The 26,437-nt window shown below is 45.8% G+C and overlaps 1 protein-coding gene across 3 annotated transcripts in view; it reads right to left on the reverse strand.

Moving 5' to 3' along the window:
* Window positions 1–26,437, reverse strand: part of VWF (von Willebrand factor) — a 313,429-nt gene that overhangs the window by 64,269 nt on the left and 222,723 nt on the right. For all 3 annotated transcript variants that reach the window (XM_061582613.1, XM_061582612.1, XM_061582614.1), the window contains 5 exons: window positions 17,000–17,177; window positions 12,079–12,299; window positions 8,384–8,576; window positions 6,200–6,541; window positions 2,440–2,645 (listed from right to left, as the gene is read on the reverse strand). In XM_061582613.1, coding sequence (XP_061438597.1) covers window positions 2,440–2,645; window positions 6,200–6,541; window positions 8,384–8,576; window positions 12,079–12,299; window positions 17,000–17,177 — 1,140 coding nt within the window. The remainder of the gene's footprint in view (window positions 1–2,439; window positions 2,646–6,199; window positions 6,542–8,383; window positions 8,577–12,078; window positions 12,300–16,999; window positions 17,178–26,437) is intronic.

The raw sequence follows: 26,437 nt of genomic DNA on the forward strand, positions 1-26,437 counted from the left end.
AGACGCTGTCGGTTCAACGCAGAATGTGGCAACGATGGAGTGTTGGAGCAAAGTGTTAGATGGCTAGTCTGGCCACTCTGAGTTCCAGCCGATTGATGCTGTGTTGTGCCTGTTCTACTGATCACTGCCCCTGGACAAATAAGGAGCAACAATGTGCCCGCCATCCCGAAAGACTGGCATCTGTAGTAATCACCACTTGTGATGGATCCCAGAAGGGGATGCCTTTTTGAAGGTTAGGCAATGCGATCCACCATACAAACGAGTTTCTGAGATGACTGGGGAGACGTAGGTCATTTTGTTGTGCTGATATGGAAGCAGGAACCACTGTAGTGGGTGGGAATGGTGACGTGCCCACAGAATTATCTGGATTGTGGATATAAAGAGGCTGAGAAACTTGGCCAGGAGCATGAGATCCGCCAATGTTGAGTTGATTAGTGCCATCACCACCCCTTGCAGGTTCTCCACTCTCTTGCGACATGCCCTGAAGGAGCAAATCTGACAGCTGAGGGTTGAGACGAGATGGGAGTCAGAAGCTCAGTAGACAGAACCCCAATGAGGGCCTCCCGGATATGGGAAAGGGCCTCAGCCATGAGATGGAATGGTACAATGGTCTCTGTTCCTGAGTGATGAGATGGCTGGGTAGATGGGGACGGCAGTGTTTGGGAACCTCTACTACCTGCAAAGTTCTCCATGTCATTGCCTAATGAGGGACTAGGTGATGCTGTGAAGTTTGCATCTGTAGCCAATTCATCCTCCGACAAGCATTCTTGAGTGTGCTTCCATACAGGATCATGGTGTGTTTGAACATGGGAAGTAGAAGCCTTATGATGAGTCTTAGAGCCCTTAGACTTCCGTGCTGGTTTAGAACTGGCTTTAGTAGCATTCACTAGTAAAGAAATCAGAAGAAGGCTAGGACTGGGGAAGGTAGCTATGAGAGAACTAGAAAAGGTCCTCAAATGCAAAGATGTATCACTGAACACTGAGGTCAGGATCATTCAGACCATAGTATTCCCGATCTCTATGTATAGATGTGAAAGTTGGACAGTGAAAAAGGTGAATAAGAGAAAAATCAACTCATTTGAAATGTGGTGCTGGAGGAGAGCTTTGCACATACCATAGACTGCGAAAAAGACAAATAATTGGATGTTAGAACAAATTAAACCAGAACTATCACTAAAATGATGAAACGGAGGTTATCATACTTTGGACACATCATGAGAAGACATGATTCACTAGAAAAGACAATAATGCTGGGAAAAACAGAAGGGAGTAGAAAAAGAGGAAGGCCAAACAAGAGATGGATTGATTCCATAAAGGAAGCCACAGACCTGAACTTACAAGATTCGAACAGGGTGGTTCAGGACAGATGCTCTTGGAGGTCGCTGATTCATTGGGTCACCATAAGTCATAATCGACTTGAAGGCACATAACAACAACAACAGTGTTCACTGAGATGTGGAAAGCCGTTGCTGCGATCTCTGATTCTCCTGGTAAGGTGGGAGCTGACACAGTGGCAGCCTTCTTTTTTGTGGTGCCTGCTGAAGAGCCTGCTTCTAAAATGGCGGCTGTTCTCTTTTTGGCGGGAACCGCTTGACCGAGAATGGCTGAGGTGGCAAAAGAAGGAGACAGTACTGGAGCTGCAGTGCTGTTCGTCAGTCCTGTTGCCTGCGATCCCGCTGCCCAATGTTTGGCCTTCTTAAGCACCTTACAAGGCACTAGCTAGCTCAGAATGCCATGCATTGAGGTGCTGGGTGGCAATGTGCGAAGGGCTATGGCAGCTAGGGACAGAATGCCTGAGGTGGAGTCGAGCTGCGACTGGTTAGGTGAGAGTTTGACAGCATCCATTGCCTTCCCTCATGCACATGTGCCTTTCTGGGGTGCAGAGGAAGCCTTTCCGGGTAAGTGCCACACATTCACACACACCTTTCTGGAGTGCGGGAGGCCTTTCTGGGTGAACGCTGCACACACAGACACACCTTTCTGGGAGATGTAAGGGCCAGAAAAATGGAACGGCTCTAATTTGGCCCGATCAGCTCTTTCCTACTCCGAACGGCCCAGGCGGGGGAAGGGTGCTAGCGGAGGAGGACGGAGACAGTGCGGGAACGATGGAAGGGGCTAAACTAAGGGCTTTAAAAATTAATACGAAATCTTTTTTTAAAAAAATAGATGAAAACAGAGAAACCAAAATGATAAACTTACCAAATGTAAAGGCAGATGGAACCAAAAGGTAAGATTAATGCGAATTGAGTATAGAAAGATAGAAAAAAGAATTGCCTAGGATGACAAGGCAGGAAAGGACTGGGGAAGTCACATGTGTGAGCTGACCTACTCCCAAGCAATTCTGCTGTTTTTTCTGCCTTAGGACACTAGGTGGAGGGCATTACCCACTTGATGGACTATCATTCAGGGTGAATAACTAATCAGTAGGGAGAGAGTTACCTGGTGGCGCATCCCATCTTCACTGATACACTGCGTGCAGACCTCTTCATGAACACACTTGCCATCTAAGGTCACTTGTCCCTGTGGACAGAAGCAGCCTTCTGTAGGATAATCGATGCATATATCTGTGCTGGTACCATTCTCACAGTACTTTGTGCAGCCTTTTTGGCAGTGATCATACATCAAAGAGATGGGACATTTCATAGCTGTTAACAACACAAGGTACAAGAAAATAAATAAAAATAAATGAAATTGTAAGTAAATAATCTAAGAATCAAATATATATATATATACATATACAGAAAGGAGATAAGATACAAAATAAAAACAATATTTAATCCATCCTGAATGGTTGGACTAAAAGGTAAAGGTGTCCCCACACTTGTAGTGCGAGTCGTTTCCGACTCTTAGGGTGACGTCTTGCAACGTTTACTAGGCTGACCGTATATATGGGGTGGGATTGCCAGTTCCTTCCCCGGCCTTTCTTTACCCCCCAGCATATGCCGGGTGCTCATTTTACCGACCACGGATGGATGGAAGGCTGAGTGGACCTTGACCCGTTTTACCGGAGATTCGACTTCCTCCTTCCGTTGGAATCGAACTCCGGCCGTGAGCAGAGCTTCGGCTGCGTTACCACCGCTTACCACTCTGCGCCACGGAGGATCTTCTGAATGGTTGGACTAGGGTGAGAGAAATCTAAGTTAACTACAAATTGTTTTAAATTTTTAAATTGTGCTTTAAATTGTTTTTAAAAGATGTGTTTTTAAATTTGTATATTTGTTTTAATGTTTTTAAGTACCGTAAATCGCCCAGAGAGCTTCAGCTATGGGGCGGTATATAAGTACAATAAATAAATAAATAAATGAAGAGTGCAACAGATAGAAGATACTGGCCTATTGACCAGGCAAGGACAGAACATCAGGCTCCTAAGCATCAACTCAGAGGCTTCATGACGCTGTTCAGTTGCAGGACCCAGTGTGGCCTGCTCCCAGTCCCATTCTATGTCAAAAGAGAGCTCCAAGGCCTGTGCACAAACAGTCCTAGGTTCCAGATTCAGCCTAGAAAATTTCTGGTTAAGCCCAGGAATTTCTAATATCAGGACACCCAGAGCAATGTCATAAATCCTTTGTCTTATGAATAAGGATAGTTGCCAACCATGGTTTCCCATCTATCTGCACAACTTTAAGACTACTACTTCTCCCTGGCCTTTAGGAATATGACAGCAAATGCAATAGCAGCCTTGCAACGTGGTTGGAGCTCCATGAAGAATGATATCACAGCTTCAGGAATTAACTAGTTCTCGAGCAGAGATCTACATAAGTACGTTAAATTATGTCTGGTAAATCTATACATATTTTTATTGATTTGCAATGTTAACAGTCATAAAGCAGTGCTGTCTATGAGTCATTCATGTATTCTGCACAATGTCCTTGTAATTGACAATGCTATTCCTGGCCACCATAAGACATGCACCTGCTCATAAGAAAAAGAAAAAGAAGAAGATGCCATTGTTAATACACCAAATACAGCTTTATGTGAATTGGTAGTTAAATTGGGGAGCTCTTTGGCAGTTCAAGGCTATGTCACAAGCTGGGAATCTGAGGAATTCAGAGAAGTTATTAAAATGCCTGAATCTTGGATGAGACAATGGGAAAGCTGGCTTTCTCACTAAACCAAGGAAATGACAGGCAATGCTTTCTCTCTCTCTTTTCTTAGATTATTCCTCATGGAGTATTTGCCATATGCTATTCCTAAAGCACTACGCTACAATAACATTGTTCTCTCAAATATGTCTTGTACAATTCTCTAAGAACTGAAGCCTATTTTGCTTTGGCTAAATTCCTCTTCAATTTTGATATGGGTAGTTTCTTCTCATTTTGAATCTTAAGGACAAACACAAACCTCCAGCACCAGAGATGGTGTTGGACCTTTTGTTATGGTTACACCAAGCTTGTAGGTGGTGGTTCTTTTGTGTGCAAGGTTGTGTGACTGGGTAACAGAGGAATTTTTTTAAAAAGGTAAAGAACAATACATAAGAACGCTTTTCACTATGTCCGTCTAAATGAAAAAGGGGGCAGAGAAGTAGAGTAGTGAGTGAGTTAATGGTAGACGTTCCAAGTCACAACAACAACAAAATCATGCTGAAAGATAACACCTAAGTCCAAAGCATATTCAAACTTTTTCATGCAGATTTGTTTTGGAGAGAGACAATCATTTTTTAAAATAACTAAAAGAGATTGAAGGGCACATCACTTCCCACTATATTTACTATAACCTCTGTTATTTGCCTTTAGTTATTCAGAGATATACTGCCTCTGAATATCAAGGTTTCATTATCCTGGCCAACCCTCTAAAGAGCAAATGTGAGGATACCACAACCAACAATTCCTCTTGCAGACTGTTTTCAACTTTCTGGGGAATAAAACCAACAACAATCTGCTTCCAGCCTGGTGGCAACCATACCTTTCTTTCCCATGTAAGTCAGCAAAACGTTACAGGGGATTGGCGCACCCTCCCTATGAGAACAGATTCAAGTATAATGGAATGGATATGATAGAGATGGAGGTTCCTAAAATTATGATCAAGGTAAACAGAGAGAATAGAAATTGTTCTTCCTTCCTCATAATATTAGGACTTAGAATCACCCAGTGATGATCATTGGTAGTGATGTTGATCCCAAATGAGACTGGAAAGCCCATGCTTCCAATTTGCATTGGGGGGGGAAGCACTAATTGGGGTAAATGGGACCCTCCAAGCAAAGAGAATGTGCAGGAGACCTGCAGCAGAGGGTAACGGGTTAAAACCCCATATTCCCGACACAAGGGTGGCTTATCATGCCTCCAATTTAATAAAATTTTAATTTACAATTAAAAAGCAATTTAATTTTAAAAAGCAATTCACACAACTGCTAATTGTACGCTTAGTTTGGCCTTTGGTCAGCTTTATAAAAGAGTTAGCAGAGTCGGTAAACAACAGATATACCAACAGCCATTAGTGAGGGTAGTTTTTTTTTAAAAGCCGCCTGCATGTCCAGAGCAGGATTGGAAGAAATAAGAGGGGAGGGCTACTGTCTTCACGCCCTGCATATGAACTTCCAGAAGTGTTTGCATGGTTACTGTTGGAAATAGCATTCTGAACCAAATGGACCTTGGTCTGATCCGACACAAGCAATTTTTACATAACCTTGACATAAAGTGCATTAACTTTCAACTGCTATTTTCACTGTCCCTTTGACTAAAAATCAAAAACAGAAGCAAAATGGACAATACATTTTACAGAGAATAGTGTGTGTGTGTGTGTACGCACATGTGTGCTGGCAGAAGAAAAACAACCCTGGCTATTCTGCCTTCCTCCCAGCTTCAATACTGTGTACGGTGTTGAGAGTAAAGCACTGAAGCTTGCAACAAGTGACCTGAACCAGTGGGGGGAATAGACAGACAACAACCTATTCTTCCCTCACAGATCCTTTTTTTGCAACTTGTTGGTTGTTATTCTCATGCTTTACTTTCTTCCTCCATCTTCTTTGTGTTAGTCTGTGTGACAAATGACTCTAGTCTATAACGACATCTATGCCTGTACTCAGAATGCTGTTATTTCCCAAGAAACAGTAGTTTCTTTATTCCTTCAACCACTAAGTTTACCAGACTATTCATTTCTGCACACTGCTGCTATATATACCAAACCCCAATATAAGGAAATTTGAAGTATCACAAGAAGTGAGTTGGATTACTGAGGATTATATTTCTATAAAAATCCTTACCACAAAACTCTGGAGATCTCCAATCTACACAGATCCCTTGTGTTCTGCAAAGATGTGCATAGGATGATACAATCTCACATATTTCATCACTATAGCAATTGTTTTCTTCACATGCTGCATAGAACATGTTTGGAGGAATGTTTTGGTGGCATTCGTAAAACTGAGGAGACAGCAAAATGCTGCATTTGGTAGAGGCATGCTCAGCACATCTGTCAGCTCTGTTCACCTCACAGACTTCCCCTGGTTGCTTCACTGTCCATTCTTCAATGAAGGTGCTGCTATTAGGTGTAAAGGAGCCATTCTTTAATACCAAGTCATTGCCACTGTTTTGGTCACAAGTCCCTACAGGAGTGAGACAGGAGAGAAATTGACAATATCATAGCATTAACAATTATTTATCTCTAACAGGGAATTGAGTTTAGAATGTGCATAAAACCCACTCTGAAAATCTTTCCTAATCTTATCAAAACTATTTTAGTCCCACCTCAAAATTGTTACAGATCAGTCACCTAAACAGGGCCCTCCAATTTTTGCTTCACCTGAACCAATTCCCCCAGATTTCCTGTGCTTCAGGTGAGCTCCAGCAGCAATTCTAATAAAGACAAACAGAGCTTCCAGGTAAGTTGCTGGGCACAGTGACGGCTGTTTTATGCTGGCTTCAGTGCTCTCTATTTCCAAAGAGTCTCAGAGAGGTGTTGACACTCTGCGGCAAACTAGACATGATGATAACCACACAGCTGGGAGGAAACCTTTCCCAGATGCAAACCTGGAGGGAGAGATCTGGATCAGGACCATGACAGGAGCAAAAGGTTAAAGCCCCCTTCCTTCACCACAGTTTCAGACTGGAAGGATTGTCCTCCTAAAAGTGTCATTTCCTATTTTTCAAAGAAGAAATCACAGTTCCTAGTTTCGTTATCATCATTTCTAGTTTGACCGTCAATTCACTGAAAATTAATCCTGCTGTTATCTGCATAACCTTGTCCTTTCATCTGCATATCCCTCTCATCATCTGGGATTCCATTTCTTGGTAGCACAACAGAATCTTTTCTGGGGTGGAGAATCTCTGGCCTCCCAGGGGTTGTTGGACTCTAACTCCCATAATTCCTGGCTGTTGGCCATGCTGACTGGGGCTGATGGAGTGGAGTCCAGCAACATCTGGAGTGCCAGAGGCTCTCTATCCCCAATATAAAGAAAGTAGATATCATTTTCTGGTATTCAGTATATGTTACTAGATCCTGTTTACCCTGATGATGTAGATCATTACAATCGTATTCTTCAGGTGAGGAACTGAGATTATGTCTTAGCTAAAAATGCCTAAAGAATTCATGGCACAATTGTGGACAAGACACCGTTTACCATCTATGGTGATATGTCTTTGTCCTCTATTTGACTTTCTTTACAGGAAGAACAAAAGTGAAAGGAAAAAATTAACTTTTGCTTTTATCATTCCACAACTTTTTCCTTCTGAAAAATAACAGTATTGTTAACAATGTTTTCCTTTTAAAAAAGAAAGCAGTTTTCCCACTGCCCAGTGTCATCCCACCCAGTCCCTCCTTCTGAATCATGTAGAGTTGTCCCTCAGCTCTCTGAGAAACCAAGAGAACATCAGTTTCACAGTTAGCAAAGAGAAGACATAGGCTGGTCAACTTAAAGTTAGCAAAGCAAAAACACTGGCCCCCACCCCACCAAAGGAAGTATATCTTGAGTGTCCACTCACCCCACTCCATTTAACTACATTGGAATATTTAATAAAACCTTCCACTTTGCAAAGTAGTCCTTTGTACCCATGGGTAAAGTACCCTTGGACAGATTATGGTGGCCAGTGGCTCTGGTGCTATTTCCAAAATGTGGTGGTGGGGGGCGGTCTTCCCCAAAAAAGCAACGTATGAAATAAGATACCACAAAATAGATCTCTGTATCATATTTATTATGACATAAGCTTCTGCAGACTACAAAAAAATACTCTGAGAACATGCAGTTTTACAACTCTTAACACACACACAAACCATTTTGTCAACACTGATACACAAAAAGAAAACACTCTGAGCAGATGCAGTTAACATTTTAAACTCACTTAAAGTCAATGTGAAAGCTCACATGCATTTTACCTATCACATGTAATACAAATACGGATATTAAACTACAAGAAGACAAACCACCAAAAGTGTAAATTTTTTAACATACCACAAAGGCCATACGTTTTTGAGGCAAAATGTTTTGGGCTAAGCTGTAAAGTAAATTCATTGTTGCTTGGAGTGAAGGAGAGGATATGCCCCAGATGAGAGAACCTGATTTCATGCATAATTGCCCCATAGATATTGACTTCAACATGATCATCAGCATAAGGAACGTATGTTGCTTTGCCATTCACAGCAACCTGTTCGGAAAAATTAAGAATAGCTTTATCATCAATTGGAGAGAAAAAATATTAAACAGTAATGTGTGGTGTAGTGGTTAAGGTGTTGGACTAGGACCTGGGAGACCAGGGTTCAAATCCCCACACAGCCATGAAGCCCACTGGGTGACCCTGGGCCAGTCACTGCCTCTCAGCCTCAGAGGGAGGCAATGGTAACCCCCCTCTGAATACCGCTTACCATGAAAACCCTCTTCATAGGGTCGCCATAAGTCAGAATTGACTTGAAGGCAGTCCATTTCCATTTTTAATAGCTATAGTATGTACATAAACTTTGAAAGAGAAACCTGAAGATTCAGCTAAAATGGAATGCAGGCTGCGAGGTTCACAGGAAGATAGTCCTAAAGGATTGTATCCAATGTTAGTCCCATTCCGAGTAGACCAACTGAAATGAATGAATATGACTAACTTAGGTTCATTAGTTTTATGGGTCTACTCAAACTTCAAGATTTGTGTTTGTGTGTTTTAAGTTTTTTTTTTTAAAAAGGTCATATTCATGAAGCAGATGAGAAACATAAATTCAAGTAAATTCCTAAAACAGCAACCATAATGTTTTCTACCAATGTATCTAGCAATATTGGAGGCATCCACTGGGCTAACAGAGCCAAGGATCAAAAGAACAATAAGCAGAAAATTTCAAATTCCACCAAATAAACTCATACTTAGAAGGAATGGAAGTCCGAAATGGTTGTTTGTCCATGTGTAAAATAAAATTCCACTGAATTGTAATAAAATCCTCTGAATCTGCCTGGCCCCTAAATGGAAATGGACTGCCTTCAAGTCGATCCCGACTTATGGCTACTCTGTGAATAGGGTTTTCATGGTAAGTGGTATTCAGAGGGGGTTTCTCATTGCCTCCCTCTGAGGCTAGTCCTCCCCAGCTGGCTAGGGCCTGCTCAGCTTGCCACAGCTGCACAAGTCAGCCCCTTCCTTGTCCGCAACTGCCAGCTGGAGGGCAACTGGGCTCCTTGGGACTATGCAGCTTGCCCATGGCTGCACAGGTGTTTGGTGATCTTTAGCTGGCCCTTGACACCCAGGAGACACAAGCAGGGATTCGAACTCACAGACTCTGGACTCCCAGCCAGGCTCTCCTCTCCACTGTGCTACACCAGCTGTTGCCTGGCCTCTAATACTCTTTAAATCACAGGTCAACCTCTGCAAAGTGGCAATAATCAGTGCCTCTGAATATGATCTGTCAAAAGGGACTAGCTCTTTCTGTGCCATGGTTACATTACTCCCCTCAAACACTGACAATAAACACAGTTTTGAGTCAAATATAACATTTTCCCCAATAATAATCCTAATTTCTTTCACCTCCTGTACCCAAAAGGGGTACACCCCTGGGCCAATCCACCAGAGGTGCCAGGAAGTCCCTTTCTCATTGCAGTTCTGCCAACACATGGCATTGCCTGATCCCTGGACACAGGCACTCAACACCAGAGTATAATACCAGCAGTGAACAGTCTTCAGTGAATTTTCATGAATGTTGGAAATTAAACAGAAGAGCTTAGTGAGCCAGAGCTCATTCCAAAGACCAGGTTCCAATTCCTCTCCAATATCCCTCTCCCAAAGGTCTTTAAGGTAAGAAAAGGAAGAAAAGGTAGTCCCCAACAGAGTAAATTACAGACACCAGGCCTGCATTACACCCTGTAGAGGTGGCCATAAGATGTTTGTAAGCTGTTAGGGGTCTGGGAGCTGTTTTCTTAGCTGGTCTCATACAAAATGGAGCTAATTTGGTGAACCCTCAGCCAGTCAATAGAAGTACCCCTAAATTTGACCATAAATTGTTGTTCCAATAAAGGGATAGACTGATGAAAAAAATCCTGCAAGTGGGGCAAACTCACTTTGTGCATCATGGTATTTAAAGTGCACTTGTTAGGCATTTGAAATCACAGATGAAAAGGGAGAGGGATAACTGGAGAAACAAAGGGTGCTAGTTTCCTGTGCCATTTGTGCCAAACTGTTAGGGAACAATGGAGGAAGGGGTTTGCCATGTTCTTTCATGATTTCTGAGTGGATGAGAGGAAAGGGAGTACCCATAAGGGCCAGCGTAACACGGTAAGCATGGCAGGAGGGCGCAACACTTGAGGGGTGCCAGAGGCACCCCTAAGCCCAAAGGAAAATTTAAAATGCCCGGAAAAATTAATAATAAATTGCTATAAAATATATATTTAAAATCCGCTACAATTTCATCGTTTTCGACTGGCCACCGGTAAGCCGCTCAGACCCTCAAAAGTCGCTATGAGTATCGGAATTACGCTACATCTGGCAACACTGAGCTAAGGCAACAGCTGCTGCTCTGATTCGGAGGCGGTGCGGGGGGGGGGAAGTGCTGGCCAGTTCTCTCTTCCCCACTCCAGGCCTGAGGAGAGGGAGATGGGCCAGCCGAGCGCAAGGGAGGCTCCGTCTTGGGCGGAAACTGAGGAAAGCAGGGAGATTTTGTAAGGAGGCGGCAGTCTTCATGGTGTCAGTTGTAGGTTTGCTGGGGGAAAGACAAAGCCAAGACAACTGTGGATTTTGTGTGCAGGTAGGTTCACAGGCAGCTTTTTTGTGGGGGCCCATCGAGGGCTCCTCCTCGTGCAAGCCTTCTCCACCTCTGCCACCCCAGGCCCCTCGCCCCGCCCGGTGCTGGCACTTGCTTTGCAAAGGAAGTCAGGTTTAGCTCAGCGCAAGGCTTTCTCTCTTCAAAGGCCGTTGGGGTGCTCCCCTCCCCCTCCGGCCAGCCAGCAAGTGCCAAGGCTCGCTCCACCTCACTACCGACCATGCAGCAACTTCCGCTTCGTTTGCAGTACTCCACAATGATTTTCTTAATTGTCCTTATTTGCCTTGTTACATTTTTTATAAACATTTGAATTGAAAAATGAACAAAAAAATTAAAAAAGGGTGCCAATTTATAATTTGCAGGGGGGCACCGAACACGCCAGCACTGGCCCTGGTACCCATAAAGGAGTCATTAGTTGATCCACTGCCTCCAACCCTACCCAGGTTTTAGTCTGGCCTTGATAGACCATAGGGAGATTCTGCCTTAATTGAAAGATGTCAAAATATATTTGAAAATAGGGAAAACTCCATTCCATGGACTCCATTTACTGTAAAGAATTTTGGCCAGTATCCTGGCCCTCTTGTTTTGCAAAATAAAATGGTTGAAAGTTGATTTGTCATTGTTTCACAATCCGGTCTGGGATCAAAATCAACAGGACTTAGGACAAAAAAAAAAAAGTTGTGGGAGGGCTATAATTTTAATAGCAGCAGTCCTAACCTGAATGCATAGCCCAGTCCTAGATTCTGGTTTTTGGTCATACTAGAAAGAGATGGAATGTTGGGAACTGGTTTTTATATAGCTATATGTGTGTTGAGAAAGGGGGAGCAGGCAGACATCCAGGCCAACCATTCTACTCTGTCAAACAGTATCAGTTCCCTCAAAAAAATCATAACTGGCCATATTATTTCCATTATAATGACTTACCATCATGTTGCTGGAAAGGAGCACAGATGAGCCGTTGTATATCACCTCCATGGCATTCATGCAATTAAGTCTCACAGTTGAACTGCAGGGCCCATTGTGAAGAACCACTTCAATATCATGTTTTTTGTCTTCAAACAATGTATAGGAACAATTGCCTGTCAGTTTAAAATCCAGTCCATCAAAGGTGACAATATGTCTGGTTGAACTTCCCATGCATGTGCCTATAAAGTGGCAGTCAAACAAAAATGATCATCAGATGGTCTGATTATTTTAAGTATACTTTTTCATTTTTTGATTGGCAAGACAACAGGGGAAATTGAGCAGTGGGAGCCTGGTGCCCTACTCTCTGCACCACTGTGGCACTTCTCTGTGTACTCCACTATCTGCTGCAGATGGTAAGGGGGTGGTATTGTAACTATCAGTATAGTAGGAATCAGATGACACTACAGACTATCTGGTACCATAAATAGGGATGGGATCCATTAGCTGGTGCTGATTCAAAAGCATTCTATTGACCTAACAGGCCGGTATCAAATCAAGTCCATTCTTTGTCCACTAGCCGCTGCTTTTACCAATTCATTTTTCCCCTTGGAAAAAATAATATGAATATCGATATTTTGAAAGAAAAACTGATAAGTGAAATATCGATAAAATTATCTTTCTTAATATTGATACTTTAGAGGCAGATTTTTTAAAAAATCTGTTTTTGAAAATAGCCACAGAAAATCTCTACAGAAAAATCTGATCCACAACGATAGAGAATAAGCAAATCAATGGAAAATTCAGAACCAAATCCAAATTGGATGGAATTCTAGCACATCCCTAACTATAAAGCTGAGGCGTGACTCCTGAGTGTGAGTAGCTTTTGGATGCCAACCCTTACTTGCTACCTCCACTTTCAGACTGCTTCCAGACCACCTGCCCTGATAGGGGTCCTTTTCTTCACTATCTTGCTAAAATATGAAGGAATTTATTGAAATGCATGAAAGCAAGGCTGGTTCATACATGCAAGTTGATCACTTAATGCCTGCAACATCAAACAGTGGCTCATATGTGAATGAGTCTCCACACCATCAGTGTAACTTGTTTTAATATAATTAGTTCACTTATTGAGCTATGAATTATTTAATAAGAAATCCAGCCCTAAGTCTTCATGGAACAATAGCAATAAATCCCAGAATTCTGTCTTCAAGGGAACAAAAACCCGCTCTGTGATGTGTGTATACATCTTATTTGTCACCTGCCAACACACCAAAATAATTTTTCATATATAAAAATAGTGTTATGCTGAAACATTATTCCACTTTTTTTACCATTCTTTATCAATTAATGAGAAAAGAAATTGTATACAAAATTATGAAAGGCGAGAGAGAATTTCAGTACAATTCTCAGAGTGGTGTGGCGGTTTGTTGCTTTTATACTACTTTTGAGGTGGTTGAGGAATGTTGTGCGTGTCCTTTCTTTTATTCTACAGCCTTTCCGGATGTTCTCACTTGCTTAAAACCCCACTATGTCCTTTGCTGGGCTTTCCTGTAAGTGAAGGAAACTTGGGGGGGGTGCTCTCTACCATGTTTCTGACAGCTGCTATTGTTATTTGAAGTATCTTTACTTTTAAAGGAGCCAGTGTGGAAAGGCACCTTTTGTTTAAGATAAAAGGGAGGACTTCCCTTAAAAGCAAAGAGTGCACTGATCTCAGTGGCAGCCTCCCCAGCTACAATGGGCTTTAATTACTGCTCAGGGGAAGACATTATCAGGTAAATCCTTCCATGGAGCTTTTCCAGATCAGGAAGCAAGAGCTGTGAGGCTGGAGAAACGTTTAATGAAAATAAAAGGCCGACCATTGGTCATCTCACAATGATAAGGTAAGCTCAACCCCACACCCTTGAAATTCTGAAGAAAGCCTCTTTCTTGGAAGAAGAAAACCCTCTAGAAATTGGAGGACAGATAATTTCCTGCATTGGCAGGGGTTAGACTAGTTGACCTTGGAGATCTTTTCCAACTTTATCATTTAGAAGGATTCTCTTTCTTTGCATGATTATAAAGCCATTAGAACAAAAGGGACTTGCTCCGTTAGTGCAAAGTGATTTGTATTGAAACTGCTGGTTAAAATGGAGCCTTCCCCCGCCCCCACTGCCACCCTCATGTGTTAGCACACTGACTGGTGGTGGCACAGTGCCTTCAAAGAGGCATGTGCCATAAGGGCAAACTGCTAAACTTTTCCCCTCTGCAAGCAAACAGAAACTCCATTTTAGCAAGTAGTTTCAGTGAAAACTGCTTCAAAACAAAGCTTCCTCATGCAGCCAATGCCCATCAGTCTACCTCTCTGTGTTGATCAGTTGATTGGTGCTGACAGCGAGCCCCACTTGCAAATAAACCATCAAAAGCTCCCTTGAGGCTTCCAGTTGATTCATTGCAGTCACATCCATGAGAATTGATCTGTGATGTTCCACAGGACTCTATCTTGTGACCCATGCTGAACATCTACATGAAACTGTCTATGAAGCCATTTAATATCTTCATGAAGCTACATGCAAATGTCATCAGGAGATTTTGAGTGAGGTGTCATCAATATGCTGATGAGACTCAGCTGTATCTCTCTCTTCCATCTGAATCAGGAGAGATGGCTAATGTTCTAGACTGGTGCCTGGAGGCGGTAATGGGCTGAATGAGGGACAATAAATTGAAACTGAATCCAGAAAAAAAGGAGGTATTATGCATGTTGAGTTCTCAAGTCTGGGAAGTGGACAGATAGCCTGACTTGACATGGGTGCACTCGCCTGGAACAGGCTGGATTGTAGTCTGAATGGCTTGAGACTCAGGTGGCCTCGGTGGTTAGGAACATTTATTTCCAGCTATGGCCATTCCTGGAGAGTGATGAGTTGGCAATGGTGATACATTCTCAGGTAACCTCCAGATTCAGCTCTTGCAATGTGTATGGTTTCCCTTTGAAGACATAAGCTGAAACTAGCTCAGAATGCAGCAGCCAAATTGCTGAAGGACATCGCTGGAAGATCCCATGTAACACTGATTTTAGAGTGCAATTCTCAGTGCTTTTCTTTTATGACACTCCCCAGTATGGAATACCACCACCTTTTTCTTTTTTGCCACCCATGGCAACTATTTTGCGCTAGTACCCATGACCCTTATTTATTTATTGAATTTATAAGCTGCTTTTCTATACAAATATGTGCACTCAAAGTGACTTACAGTTAATAAAAATTAAAAGTGAAAGTAAAAAGATGAAAAGATCTATATTTTGAAAGTAAAAAAAAATCCAGTATATAAGGCGGTGGAGCAACCCTTCTTAGGGCTATACAACAGAAACCCTCCAAAGCCTTTCAGACTTATGAACCAAATGCCTGGGAGAACAGAAATGTTTTTGCCTGGTGCCTAAAGATGGATAATGATGGTGCCACGTGGACCTCCCTAGAGAGAGTGTTCCACAAATGGGGAACTTCCACTGAGAAGGTCCGTTCCCACATTGCCACTCTCTGCACCTCCTTTGGAAGGGGCACACGAAGAAGGGCCTCCAATGTCGAGCGCAGGGTCTGGGTTGGGACATACAGGGAGAGTCAGGCCTTGAGGTATTGGGGTTCTGAGCCTGGCATTGAACCTGGAAACTAATGGGTAGCCAGTGTAACTGCACCAGAATTGGTGTTACGTGATCAAAGTCCCAGTGAGCACTGGCTGCTGAATTCTACACCAGTTGCAGTTTCCAAGCTGTCTTCAAAGGCAGCCCTATGTAAAACATATTGCAATAATCTAACTTAGAGGTCACCAGAGCACAGACAACAGAAGTCAGGCTCTGCCTGTCCAGATAGAGTCATAGGTGGGCCACCAGCCGAAGCTAATTGACCACTGAGGTTGCTTGAGCCTCAAGTGACAGTCGTGGATCCAGAAGTACTCCCAAGCTACATACCTGCTCCTTCAGAGGGAATGTAACCCCATCAAGAGAAGGACCCATCCCCTCCATCCGGTCTAGGGATCCACCCACTAACAATGCCTCAGTCTTGTATGAATTTAGCTTCAGTTTATTTGCTCTCATCTAGGCCATTACTAAGGCAAGACATTGGTCTAGAAAATCTATTGCCACATGTGGAGATGTAAAGGAGAGATAGATTTGCATGTCACCAGCATATTGCTGACAACTTACTCCAAATCTCTGGATGACCCCACTCAGCAATTTCATGTAGATGTTAAATAGTATGGGAGACAAAATTGAACCCTGCGGAACCCCACATTGGAGGCTCTACAAAGCCCAGTGTTATCCCCAAAGCATCACTCTCTGAGGGCGAGCATCCAAGTAGGACCAGAACCACCGCAAAGCAGTGCTATCCACTCCCAATGCAGATAGCCACTCCAGGAGAATACCATCCTTGGTATAAAGCCGCTGAGAGATCAAGGAGAATGAATAGGGATGCATAGGTCATCATACAGGATGTCCAAGGCAGTTTCTGTGCCCAAATCACGCCTGGACCCCAACTGAAATGGATCTAGAAAATTGGTTTCATCCCAGAGAACCTGGATCTGGCCTGTGACCATGCACTCCAGAACCTTGCCCAAGAATGGAACATAAGCGACTGGCTGGTAATTATTTAGATTTTCTGGATCCAGGGAGAGTTTCTTAAGGAGAGATCTTATCACCACCTCTTTTAGGCAGGCAGGGACCACTTCCTACATCATGTGGAATGGACATCCTGATACGATGGTATCTGCAGGAGGCCCTAGCCTGCAGGACGCAGTGATTGTCTGGGCATATAAGGGGTTAGGTAATTTTTCAGGTATCCTAAGCTGCATACTTTCTGGTGAAGGGCAGGTAATAAATATATTAAATATATACATCAATCAATAAAAAAAATGTTGCTTCACTCTATGTGTTAATTTCAGGTCAGTATTGTATGTAATAGAACAAACTACTCACATGGACACACCCAACGGCAGCCACACGTTTCCTCCATTTTAACAGCAGGAAGACTGTTACGACATGTTGGTTTGGGCATCTTCTCACAATTAATTCGATGGCTCTCCAGAACTGTACGGCCACCTGGTAAGCATGTCACTGTGTGACATTGATCCAGCAACGTCCACTTGTCACCAGGCTGAGCAAAAATGACATACTGAAGTTTAGACTCTATGTTTAAATAATAATTATGAAAGAACATTTGGTTAATGGCCACCAGATTGATCTGCGAACTAAAAGTAGAAAGTAATATGACACTTGGGCTGTTAAAATAGCCCTGGATAATTGAATAAAGGAAAGGAACATGTTAAGTATTTTTATGGGTGCAAAAATAATAATGATGTAGAGCAGCATTGAGTATGAACCACTTAAAAGTCCCATTGATTTCAACAGGATAATTAAGCACATATATATGTCTGCTCCACTGGGGTCAGTGGGGCTTAGATGTTAAAGACATATTTAAAGATGTTAATTGGTGGGATTATGCCCACTGCCAGGTTCCAGGTACTTTTGTTCATTCACAAAGCCTTAAACAACTTGGGCCCAAAGTACCTTAAGGACTGCCTGACTCCCTATGTTCCATCGCAATCACTGAGATGAGATCTTCTGATTGGGCACTTTTGGTGGCTCTCCAAGCCCTGAGGTTTGGTTGACCTCCACAAGGGACCAAGCTTTTAGTGTGGCAGGCCCTGACTGTCCTGCCCAAACCCACTGAAGTCAGACAGAAATGTGGAGGTTGGCTTTTTTTTTGTAGATTTAATGGAATCCCGTTCCGCGCCCAGTACATGCCGGGCAAAGGGGCGAGTTTGCGGCTGCAGCCGAAGCCCAGGCCGCCATCGTGAGGGATGTGTGTGTGCACGCAGCGCGCTGGCGTGCCTGCATGACACACAATAGGAGGCGGGGCTGCTGAAGGCCATTTAAGGCCGCTCCGCCAGCCTCTTGCCCTCCTTTGAATTTTGGCAGCGAGGCTTTTGGTGCGGCAAGGCCTGCGGCGCAGTGAGGCCTTGCAGCGTCGGCAACAGCGGCGACGCTTCCAGCTCGGCAGCCTTGCAACGGCGAGGCTTCGGCCGAGAGAGGCCTTACAATGGTGGCGGGGCTTCTGGCCATGGGAGGCCTAACGGCGGTGGCGGTGGCGAGGCCTTCTAAGGGCATGTGTGGTGCATTCAGTGCATGTGGAGCTCTCTGACATGCGTGGCTTTGCTTGCCTTGTCTTGGGCGGTGTTGAGGCGGTGAGCCCTTGGCCTGGGGAGGCCCTACAGTGGCGGTGGCGGCGAGGCCCTCCCGTAGTGGGAGCAGCATCGGTAGTGGTGCTGCTGGCCGGGGAGGCCTTCTGGGGGTATCGAGGCTCGCGGTGGCAGATCCAAGGCATTATGGGCGGCTCAAGAGCACAGGCGAGGCGGTCTTTGGCTGTGTTCTTTCCTCGAGGGTTCCTCAAGGGGATCCCCGTGGGGTGGGTGGGAAAGATCATCAGCCCCTCACCTCACCACATAGTAGGGGAATTGGGTGCAGGGCACCAGCTCCATCACACCCCCTATTTGGTCACTTGGTGGCCCAGGAGGCCTGGATTGTCTGGCGCTGGACAAGGGAGCCAGTGGGTCGGTGACTGGGGTGTGTAGGATGACAAGAGGGCACAGTCTGGCCGGGCTGTGAAGGTGCTGGGCCCCCCTTTAGTGCTTCCTCACACTTACCACCTTTCCTTTCTGAAGGACGCACGCCCCTTGCTTCTGCAATGGGGCATAGGCTGGGGGGGATTAGCAGAAGGGAATAGACCCAGCTACACGCTCAATCTCAGGATGCCGCCCAAAAAGGGCGTAGTGGGCCGAAAGGGAAGGGCAGGGCCCCCAGGGTGGAGGGCAGACGCCCACCCCCAGCTGCGGAGGAGTGAAACATAGCCAATGCACTTCATGTGTTTTATTGCTAGGATTATTCTACCATTTACAGGGATCTCGAACCCTGGAGATGAAGGATTGTAGCTCAGTAACAGAACACTTGCTTTGCATGCCGAGGGTCCTCAGGTTCAGCCCTCAGCACTGCCAGTTAGGGCCAGGAGATACTTCTATGGGGGCCCCCTCACCCACTACAGAAAGTGAAATAGGAATAGACTCCTTTTCTTGATACTGAAGAGTATTTTTAGTTTAAACCGAATGTTCCTTTTCATTTACCAATTACCTAGAGAGGCAGCTGGACAGCCATGTGTGGGGATGCTTTTATTAAGGGATGTACTGAAAAGGCCATTCCACTTCCACACTGTCTTTGCAAACCAGGAAAGTTTGGAGAGGGGGTTAGTCAATTAGGGAGAACTTAGGATGAGAGGGGCAAAATTTGCCTGTACCTTAGAAAGAGGCTCTGTTACAACATGGCAATATTCTGAGATATATTCTATAAGATAATGGGGTGTTTCGTCCCAGAGCATTTGGGGAGAGACATATGGTGGCCATCAGTTGGAGGCCATTTGGATTGGATCAATGCAATGACATTACGAAGAGCAGAGGCTTTTTGGGGCAGAGGCTTTTGGGGGGGGGCAGGTGGCAGCTGGAGACAGAAAGGAGGCTGCAGGGGCCAGTAGGGATCCCAGTTAGTGCTGCAACCTCACCTCCAAAACTACCTCAACCCCACTAATGCAAAGGGAGCTCATCCCCTCTTTTCACTGTCAAGCTTCCCCTCCCCAAATACGTTCTTCACAACCCAGGTAAGAATATACAAACCTTTCCATTAGTTAAGTCCTATAAACCTCAGTCCAGAGACCCATTTAACCTGTGATATTCTGAGTAAACATATCTAGGATTCTGCTGTATGGGTGCAATCATGTGCACCCTTCTGTGGGAAGAAGTAACAATACACTCGGTGGGATTTTCTCATAAGTAAGTATGCATAGAATTGGTCCAAGTCTTTTTTCTCTGAGTAAATTATTTAAACATAATGGAATTCTTTTCAGTGATCATGTACAGGCTGCACATATGCTTGCATCTTCTCTTTAGCTAGTTTGCAAACTGGCTGTAGATAAGGTGGCCACCTTTTTACAGGCCACTAGTCCTGTGCTTTTAAGAGTCATTTGATCTGCAGACATTAGAAGATGACATTGCTCAACTCCATGCCATCTAATAACTGCTGAATATGAACCCGCAATTAAAGTCACAACAACAAGCCAGAAGGATAGCAGAGGCTGCTCAAGGCAAGTGTCCCTTTCCAGCTAAGCTCGAGGTGCTATGGACCTTGCTGGCAGACTGCCCAGTTTATGGGGAGACTCATTTATGATGCAGTTTTCTTTATTAGGCGTTTTTTTCTGGATCCTATACAGTGGCCCCCAGCTTGCCCTTATGGCCGGCAATCTTAAATCAGTCTTAGGTACAGACGCACTGGTCCAGGGGATGATTGATAAAGACATACAGTTGGGCAGGGTTACTGGCCCCTTCCCATCATCCCCTACGTCTGCTCTCACAATGCCCCCCCATAGTGCCCAATGTGGCAGTGGGCGGAGTCTACCTGATTCATCATCCGTCGTACAAGTGGGGTCAGTCAGTAATGGCTTCATACCAGATAGACTATGCACAGTGCACTACACTGCATTCCATATGGTGCGCGCCTGTGGCAGAGGTGCCTTATGGGCAAGTGTGGCAGCTAATCTGCCTGCATTGCCAGATGTTGAGTTTTGCCTTTTAGGTTGACTATGCAGCAGAGCATTACCTATGGGCTGCTTTATTCTTGTATGGAGCACTTCAGCTCCTTCTTGGAAGGGACAGTCAGGAGACGAGGGGGCTCAGAAGCAGTGGGACACTATGTTCATGATTTACGGTTCACGGGTACGGCAGACTTTGGGTGCATGTTAGCACCTGATGGCACCGTTTATGGCATGGCTATGAACTGGGGGGTTCCTTTGGCAGCTGGGAAAATGGAGGATCCTGCCCTAGGGTTCACCTTCCAGGGTATTAAGATTGTCTCTTGGACCCAGTGCTTCAGGCTGCCCGAGAAAAGGGCTTGAACCATTGCAGATCAAGATCCTGGAGTTTTCAGGGGCTGGGAAAGTGTTTGCTTTCTGCCCTTCAGGTGTTGGGGGCCTTCGACGGTGGGGTTTATGGTGCCAAAACAGGGATGTCACAGCCTTACCACAGCTTCAGGGTTTGTTTTGTTTTTGTTTTTTGGCTGCCTTATGCGCCAACCTGAGGCGTGCCCCCCCTTTCCGACAGTGTGTCAATGGTGTTTTTAGTTAGAGGAGGGAACGACTCTGAGGGGGAGAACTGATAGTCCCATACCACACACTGGGAGATGGGGGAGGGGAGTCAGATATGGCCATATGCCTATCTGTTGCCCCAGCTATCAGAGGGCAGGAGGGGATTTCTGGGAGTTAGGGGCCGGCAGGGGCTATGCAAAGTGTGGCCTATTCCTATGAATCACGCACAGGAATTAATCATGGATGGTAGGAGTAAAGCCCGTCTGTCAGAGTGTTGCAAGGTAGGCTGGCAGGGGGCCTTTGGGACCATTCAGATGGCTTGGGTTATGTCATGTGCTGACCGGCTGGCCCATGCACACCACCGTATCCCTTATCCTCATCCTCCGTGTTCACCTGACCCGCCAGGGATTGTTGTTCAGGGAGGTGCCCTGTGACCAGCAGTTGCGGGCAGCGGCCCTCACACTTAATTTTGGAGCCTTCCGGATGTAGGGCGGGAGTGTTTGGGTCCAGGTCAGACTTCCCTACAAGCCATCCTGCTGTCCGAAGTTTCTTTCCAGGCAGACCAGGGACACAAGAGGCACACCATTATTTTATCCTGCCCCATGAGGGCGTCACAGTGTTTTTTGGCCTGTAGCTACAGGCCCGGTTGCCTGATACTCAGGGGGAGGGATCTTCCCTCATAAAGTTTCGGCCTAGCGTCACAGAGCCTGGCAGCAGACACATGGGGTTTTGGGGGACATGCTCCTATGGAATTGGGGCTGCATACCCGGCAGGGGAATTGCCTACCTGGGCAATTGGTTTGGTATATGCAGGTGTAGGCCATCGGAAGGTGGAATTATGGGGCACCTGGAGTGCATTCACCCCTGGGCCGAGTCTGAAGGTCCAGGACCCAACTGTTCACGATTGTTTCTGTTTTTGGCAGGTTGCTGGACGGGGATGGAGCAGATGCGCAGCCTACTCTGCGGCCATGGCATGATCTCATAGGCTGGCCTTGGGGCCGCAAATGCACATTGGTTCACGGCTGGGCCTCTGATGGTGGGCCACGGATTGGTGGCTGGGTCAACAGAGTATGCACTGGGATGGTCTCCTACCCATGATGTTCCAGCAGGGTTGAGTGTTGAAGGTCCCACAGGTGGTGGTCATTCCCCTGGGTGGGAATGACCTTGGTTACTCAAGGGCAAGGCCCTCAGTGGCAGGCATGTGAGGACATGCGGTTGAGGCCATGATAGCCTCTGGTTGTCTGCCGTGGTCAGACATGGAGAGCAAGGCCCTCAGTGGCAGGCATGTGAGGACATGCAGTTGAGGCTACGATAGTGTCAGGCCCAGGATGTGACTCAGGAACCAGACCAACGGCTGTAGTTAATTCGTGTTTTATTAGGGTAATGTCCAAACAAAGACTGCGTTTTCTCATGAAGCAATACAGGGATACAGGTCCTGCGGCATTGGGAGAAAGTTGACAGAGCAAGGGACTTCTTCCCGCCTGTTCTTTAAGAAGGGGCCAAACGGGCGCGCAATCTTTCGCTCCTCCTTAACTGCCCCTCAGGTACTGCCCGCCTTCCCCCCCTTCTCTCCTGTCTTTTCAGCTGTCTGCGTGTGCGCGGTGAGGGGGGAAGCATCACCCCCTCCTCTTCTGAAGTTTCCGATTCCAGGATGGGGGATAGGGGAGGGGCTGATGGTAAACTGTCTCCCCGCTTTTCGGCTGTGAGCAGCCCTCCCTCTTCCCCTCTTGCTCTGAGCCTGAAAGAGGGGGAGGCGTGAGAATGTCCAGGGAGGGCTCAGGCTCCACATTGCTAAGCGACCTTATCACTGGCAGTTCCTCTGTTTCGTCTTCGCTCCAAAGGGGGGAAGTTCCTCCCCCTTCCCTCTGCCATCCATCCGAATACTCTTCTCCCAACTCTCCGGGATCCAGCTCCCCGGGATTGGGACCCCGGCTCTGCCTTCTGACACCATCCCCCCTCCCAGGCTGTGCCCTCCTCCCCTTGTCTGGCTTGGGATGGTGGGGAAAACGTTGATGGAAAAGTTTTACCAATTCTGGAGCATGCACATCAGCTGCATCTTCCCATGATCTGTCAGCCACCCCATAGCCTTTCCAGTGAATCAAGTACTGCAGCTTGTGGTGTCTGATCCTGGAATCTAAGATCTCCTCAGCTTCAAACTCAAGCTGCTCATTTACCAGGAGTGGAGCTCCGGGAGGTTCCTCCGGCCGTAACTCACTGGGAGGGGCGGCTTTCGTTAAGAGGGATCGATGGAACACAGGATGTATTTTAAACGTGTCAGGCAGCTTCAGTCGGTACGCCACGGGATTGATTTGAGTTTCTATTTTGAAAGGACCCACCCTCTTGTCTTGTAATTTTCTACATTTGCCCGGCATCTGGAGGAAGCGGGTGGACAGCCATACCTGGTCTCCCGGTTGAAGGGGGGGGCCCTCCTTCCTAAGCAGGTCAGCAACTCGCTTGTACTCCGTTTTGGCTTCGTTTAACTGCTGTTTCAGTGTCTGTTGCGCCGCTTGCAATTCCTTAAGTAAGTTCTCAGCTGCCGGTACCAGCATTCCTTCTGAGCTGCTTGGAAAGACTTTAGGATGGAATCCATAATTAGCGAAGAACGGGGTTTGTTGAATGCTGGAGTGCAGAGAATTGTTGTAGGCGAACTCTGCAAAATGCAAATATGATACCCAGTCAGTCTGTTGATAGGACACATAACTTCGTAAATATCTTTCCAAAACGGCGTTCAAGCGTTCCGTCTGCCCATCTGTCTGGGGGTGATGGGCGGAGGAGAGTTTTAATTCCGTCTGCAACTGTTTCCACATTGCTCTCCAAAATTTGGCTGTGAACTGAGTTCCTTGGTCTGAGACTACGCTGTTTGGCAATCCATGCAGCCGGTAGACTTCTTTTATGAATAACTTGGCCGTTTCTTTAGCCTCTAAGGCCCCTGCACAAGGAAGAAAGTGTGCCATTTTGGTAAGTAGATCCACCACTACTAAGATGGCTGTCATTCCTTGGGACTTGGGTAGATCAGTTATAAAATCCATGGAGAGGTCCTTCCAGGGTTCGTGTGGGACAGGCAACGGTTGTAACAGTCCTGCTGGTGTCCCTGTTTGTGTTTTTGTCCGCAGACAGACAGAGCAGGACTTTACATAACTCTCAATATCCCGACGCATTTTAGGCCACCAGAAGTCCTTGGCCACGTTCTGAATGGTCTTGTAAATCCCAAAGTGTCCCGCTGTGATGGAATCATGACACTGGCGTAGGATTCTGAGCCTTAATTCCCCTTCTGGCACATATCTGGCGGTTTTGAACCATAACAGTCCATTTCTCCAGTGAAAGGTTACTTCTGAGTCTTGACCTTGTCCCGTCTCCTGCTGATATTTTAGCATGTCTGCATCTTCTTGTTGTGCCTTTTTGAGTTCCTCTTCCCATGAAGGCTGGCATACTCCCAACGTTAATTTCTCTGGCGGGATTACGTACTGAGGCTGGTCCTCGGATTCACTTTCTTTGTATTGTGGCTGTCTGGATAAGGCATCCGCTCTCTGGTTTTTGGCTTGGGCATGGTAAGTAATCTGGAAGTTAAACCTAGTGAAGAACTGGGGCCATCTTATCTGTCTCTGGTTCAGCTTTCTGGCTGTTTGGAGGCTTTCAAGATTCTTGTGGTCGGAGCGCACTTCAATTCGATGAGAGGTCCCCTCTAGGTATTGTCTCCAGTTTTCAAAAGAGTCCTTGATGGCCAGCAGCTCCTTCTCCCAAACTGTGTAGTTCTTCTCTGCAGGCTTTAACTTCCGAGAGAAGTACGCACAGGGGTGCAGCTCCTTCCCTTCTTGGTCTAATGGTAGCAGGACCCCCCCGATGGCAAAATCTGAAGCATCTGCTTCCACTACGAAAGGGCGGTTCGGATCAGCAAAGCGCAGAATGGGCTCAGTAGCAAACCTTCTCTTCAGCTCCTCAAAGGCCTTGGTGATGTTCTCTGTCCATTGAAACTTCTTCTTCCCCCTTAAACAGTCAGTCAGAGGAGCTGTTAATTTGGAAAACCCTGGAATGAACTTTCTGTAATAATTGGCAAACCCCAAAAACCGTTGTACATCCTTTTTGGTGACAGGTTGGCCCCAGTCCAATATGCAGCTTACTTTCCCTGGGTCAATCTCCACGCCTTCCGCTGAGATTCGATATCCAAGGAAGTCTAGAGACTTGAGGTCAAATCCACATTTCTCTAATTTAGCATACAGGTGATTTTCTCTCAGTCTCTTCAACACCGTCTTCACATGCTGGTCGTGGTCTTCCTGGTTCTTTGAGAACACCAGGATATCATCTAAGTAACAGATTACATACGTGTCCAACAAGTCTCTAAACACGTCGTTCATGAATTTTTGAAAAATTCCTGGACTTCCACAAAGCCCGAACGGCATGACCAGGTATTCATACTGTCCGTGAGCGGTCAAGAATCCTGTTTTCCATTCATCTTCCTCCTTCATTCTGATCAGATTGTACGCTCCTCTCAAATCCAACTTCGTGAAGATTTTTGCAGAGCGCAGTCGGTCCAGCAACTCTGAGATCAGGGGCAGCGGGTAGCTGTTGGGGATGGTGATCTGGTTCAATGCGCGATAGTCGTTACAGGGTCTGAGTTCCCCCCCCTTCTTTTTCACAAACAATAGTGGCGCTCCAGCAGGGGATTGTGAGGGGCGTATGAATCCTCACCTCAGGTTTTTATCCAGAAATTCCTTCAGGGCCTCCCTCTCATTCTCTGTGAGAGAGTAGATTCTCCCTGATGGGATGCTGGCTCCTGGCACTAGGTCAATCGCACAGTCATAAGGGCGGTGGGGGGGGTAAAGTCTCTGCCTCTTTTTCATCAAACACATCTTTGAATTCTTCATACTTTGGCGGCAGGGTCACTTGCTCGATCTCTTGCACTGCCCCCGCTAAGGTGTTCTTGATTCCTTCAGGTTGACAGTTCTCCTGGCAATACTGTGAGGTGAACCACACCACTGCCTCCTTCCAACTTATTTTGGGTTCATGCTTTGCTAGCCAGGGCATTCCCAGAATCACCTCAAAGTTCGAGAGATCTGACACGTATAGCGAAATGAACTCTTCGTGCCCAGGGATTTGAAGTTTCACTTCCTCCGTGGCTTGTGTCACCCCTCCTGACTTCAGGGGTCTCCCATCGATAGTCTCCACAGCTAGGGGAGCGTCCAGTTTCCACCGGGAAATTCCATGACGCTTGACTAACTTTGCATGAATAAAATT

The sequence above is a fragment of the Rhineura floridana genome, chromosome 8 (assembly GCF_030035675.1).
Source record: "Rhineura floridana isolate rRhiFlo1 chromosome 8, rRhiFlo1.hap2, whole genome shotgun sequence".
Classification (NCBI taxonomy): domain Eukaryota; kingdom Metazoa; phylum Chordata; class Lepidosauria; order Squamata; family Rhineuridae; genus Rhineura; species Rhineura floridana.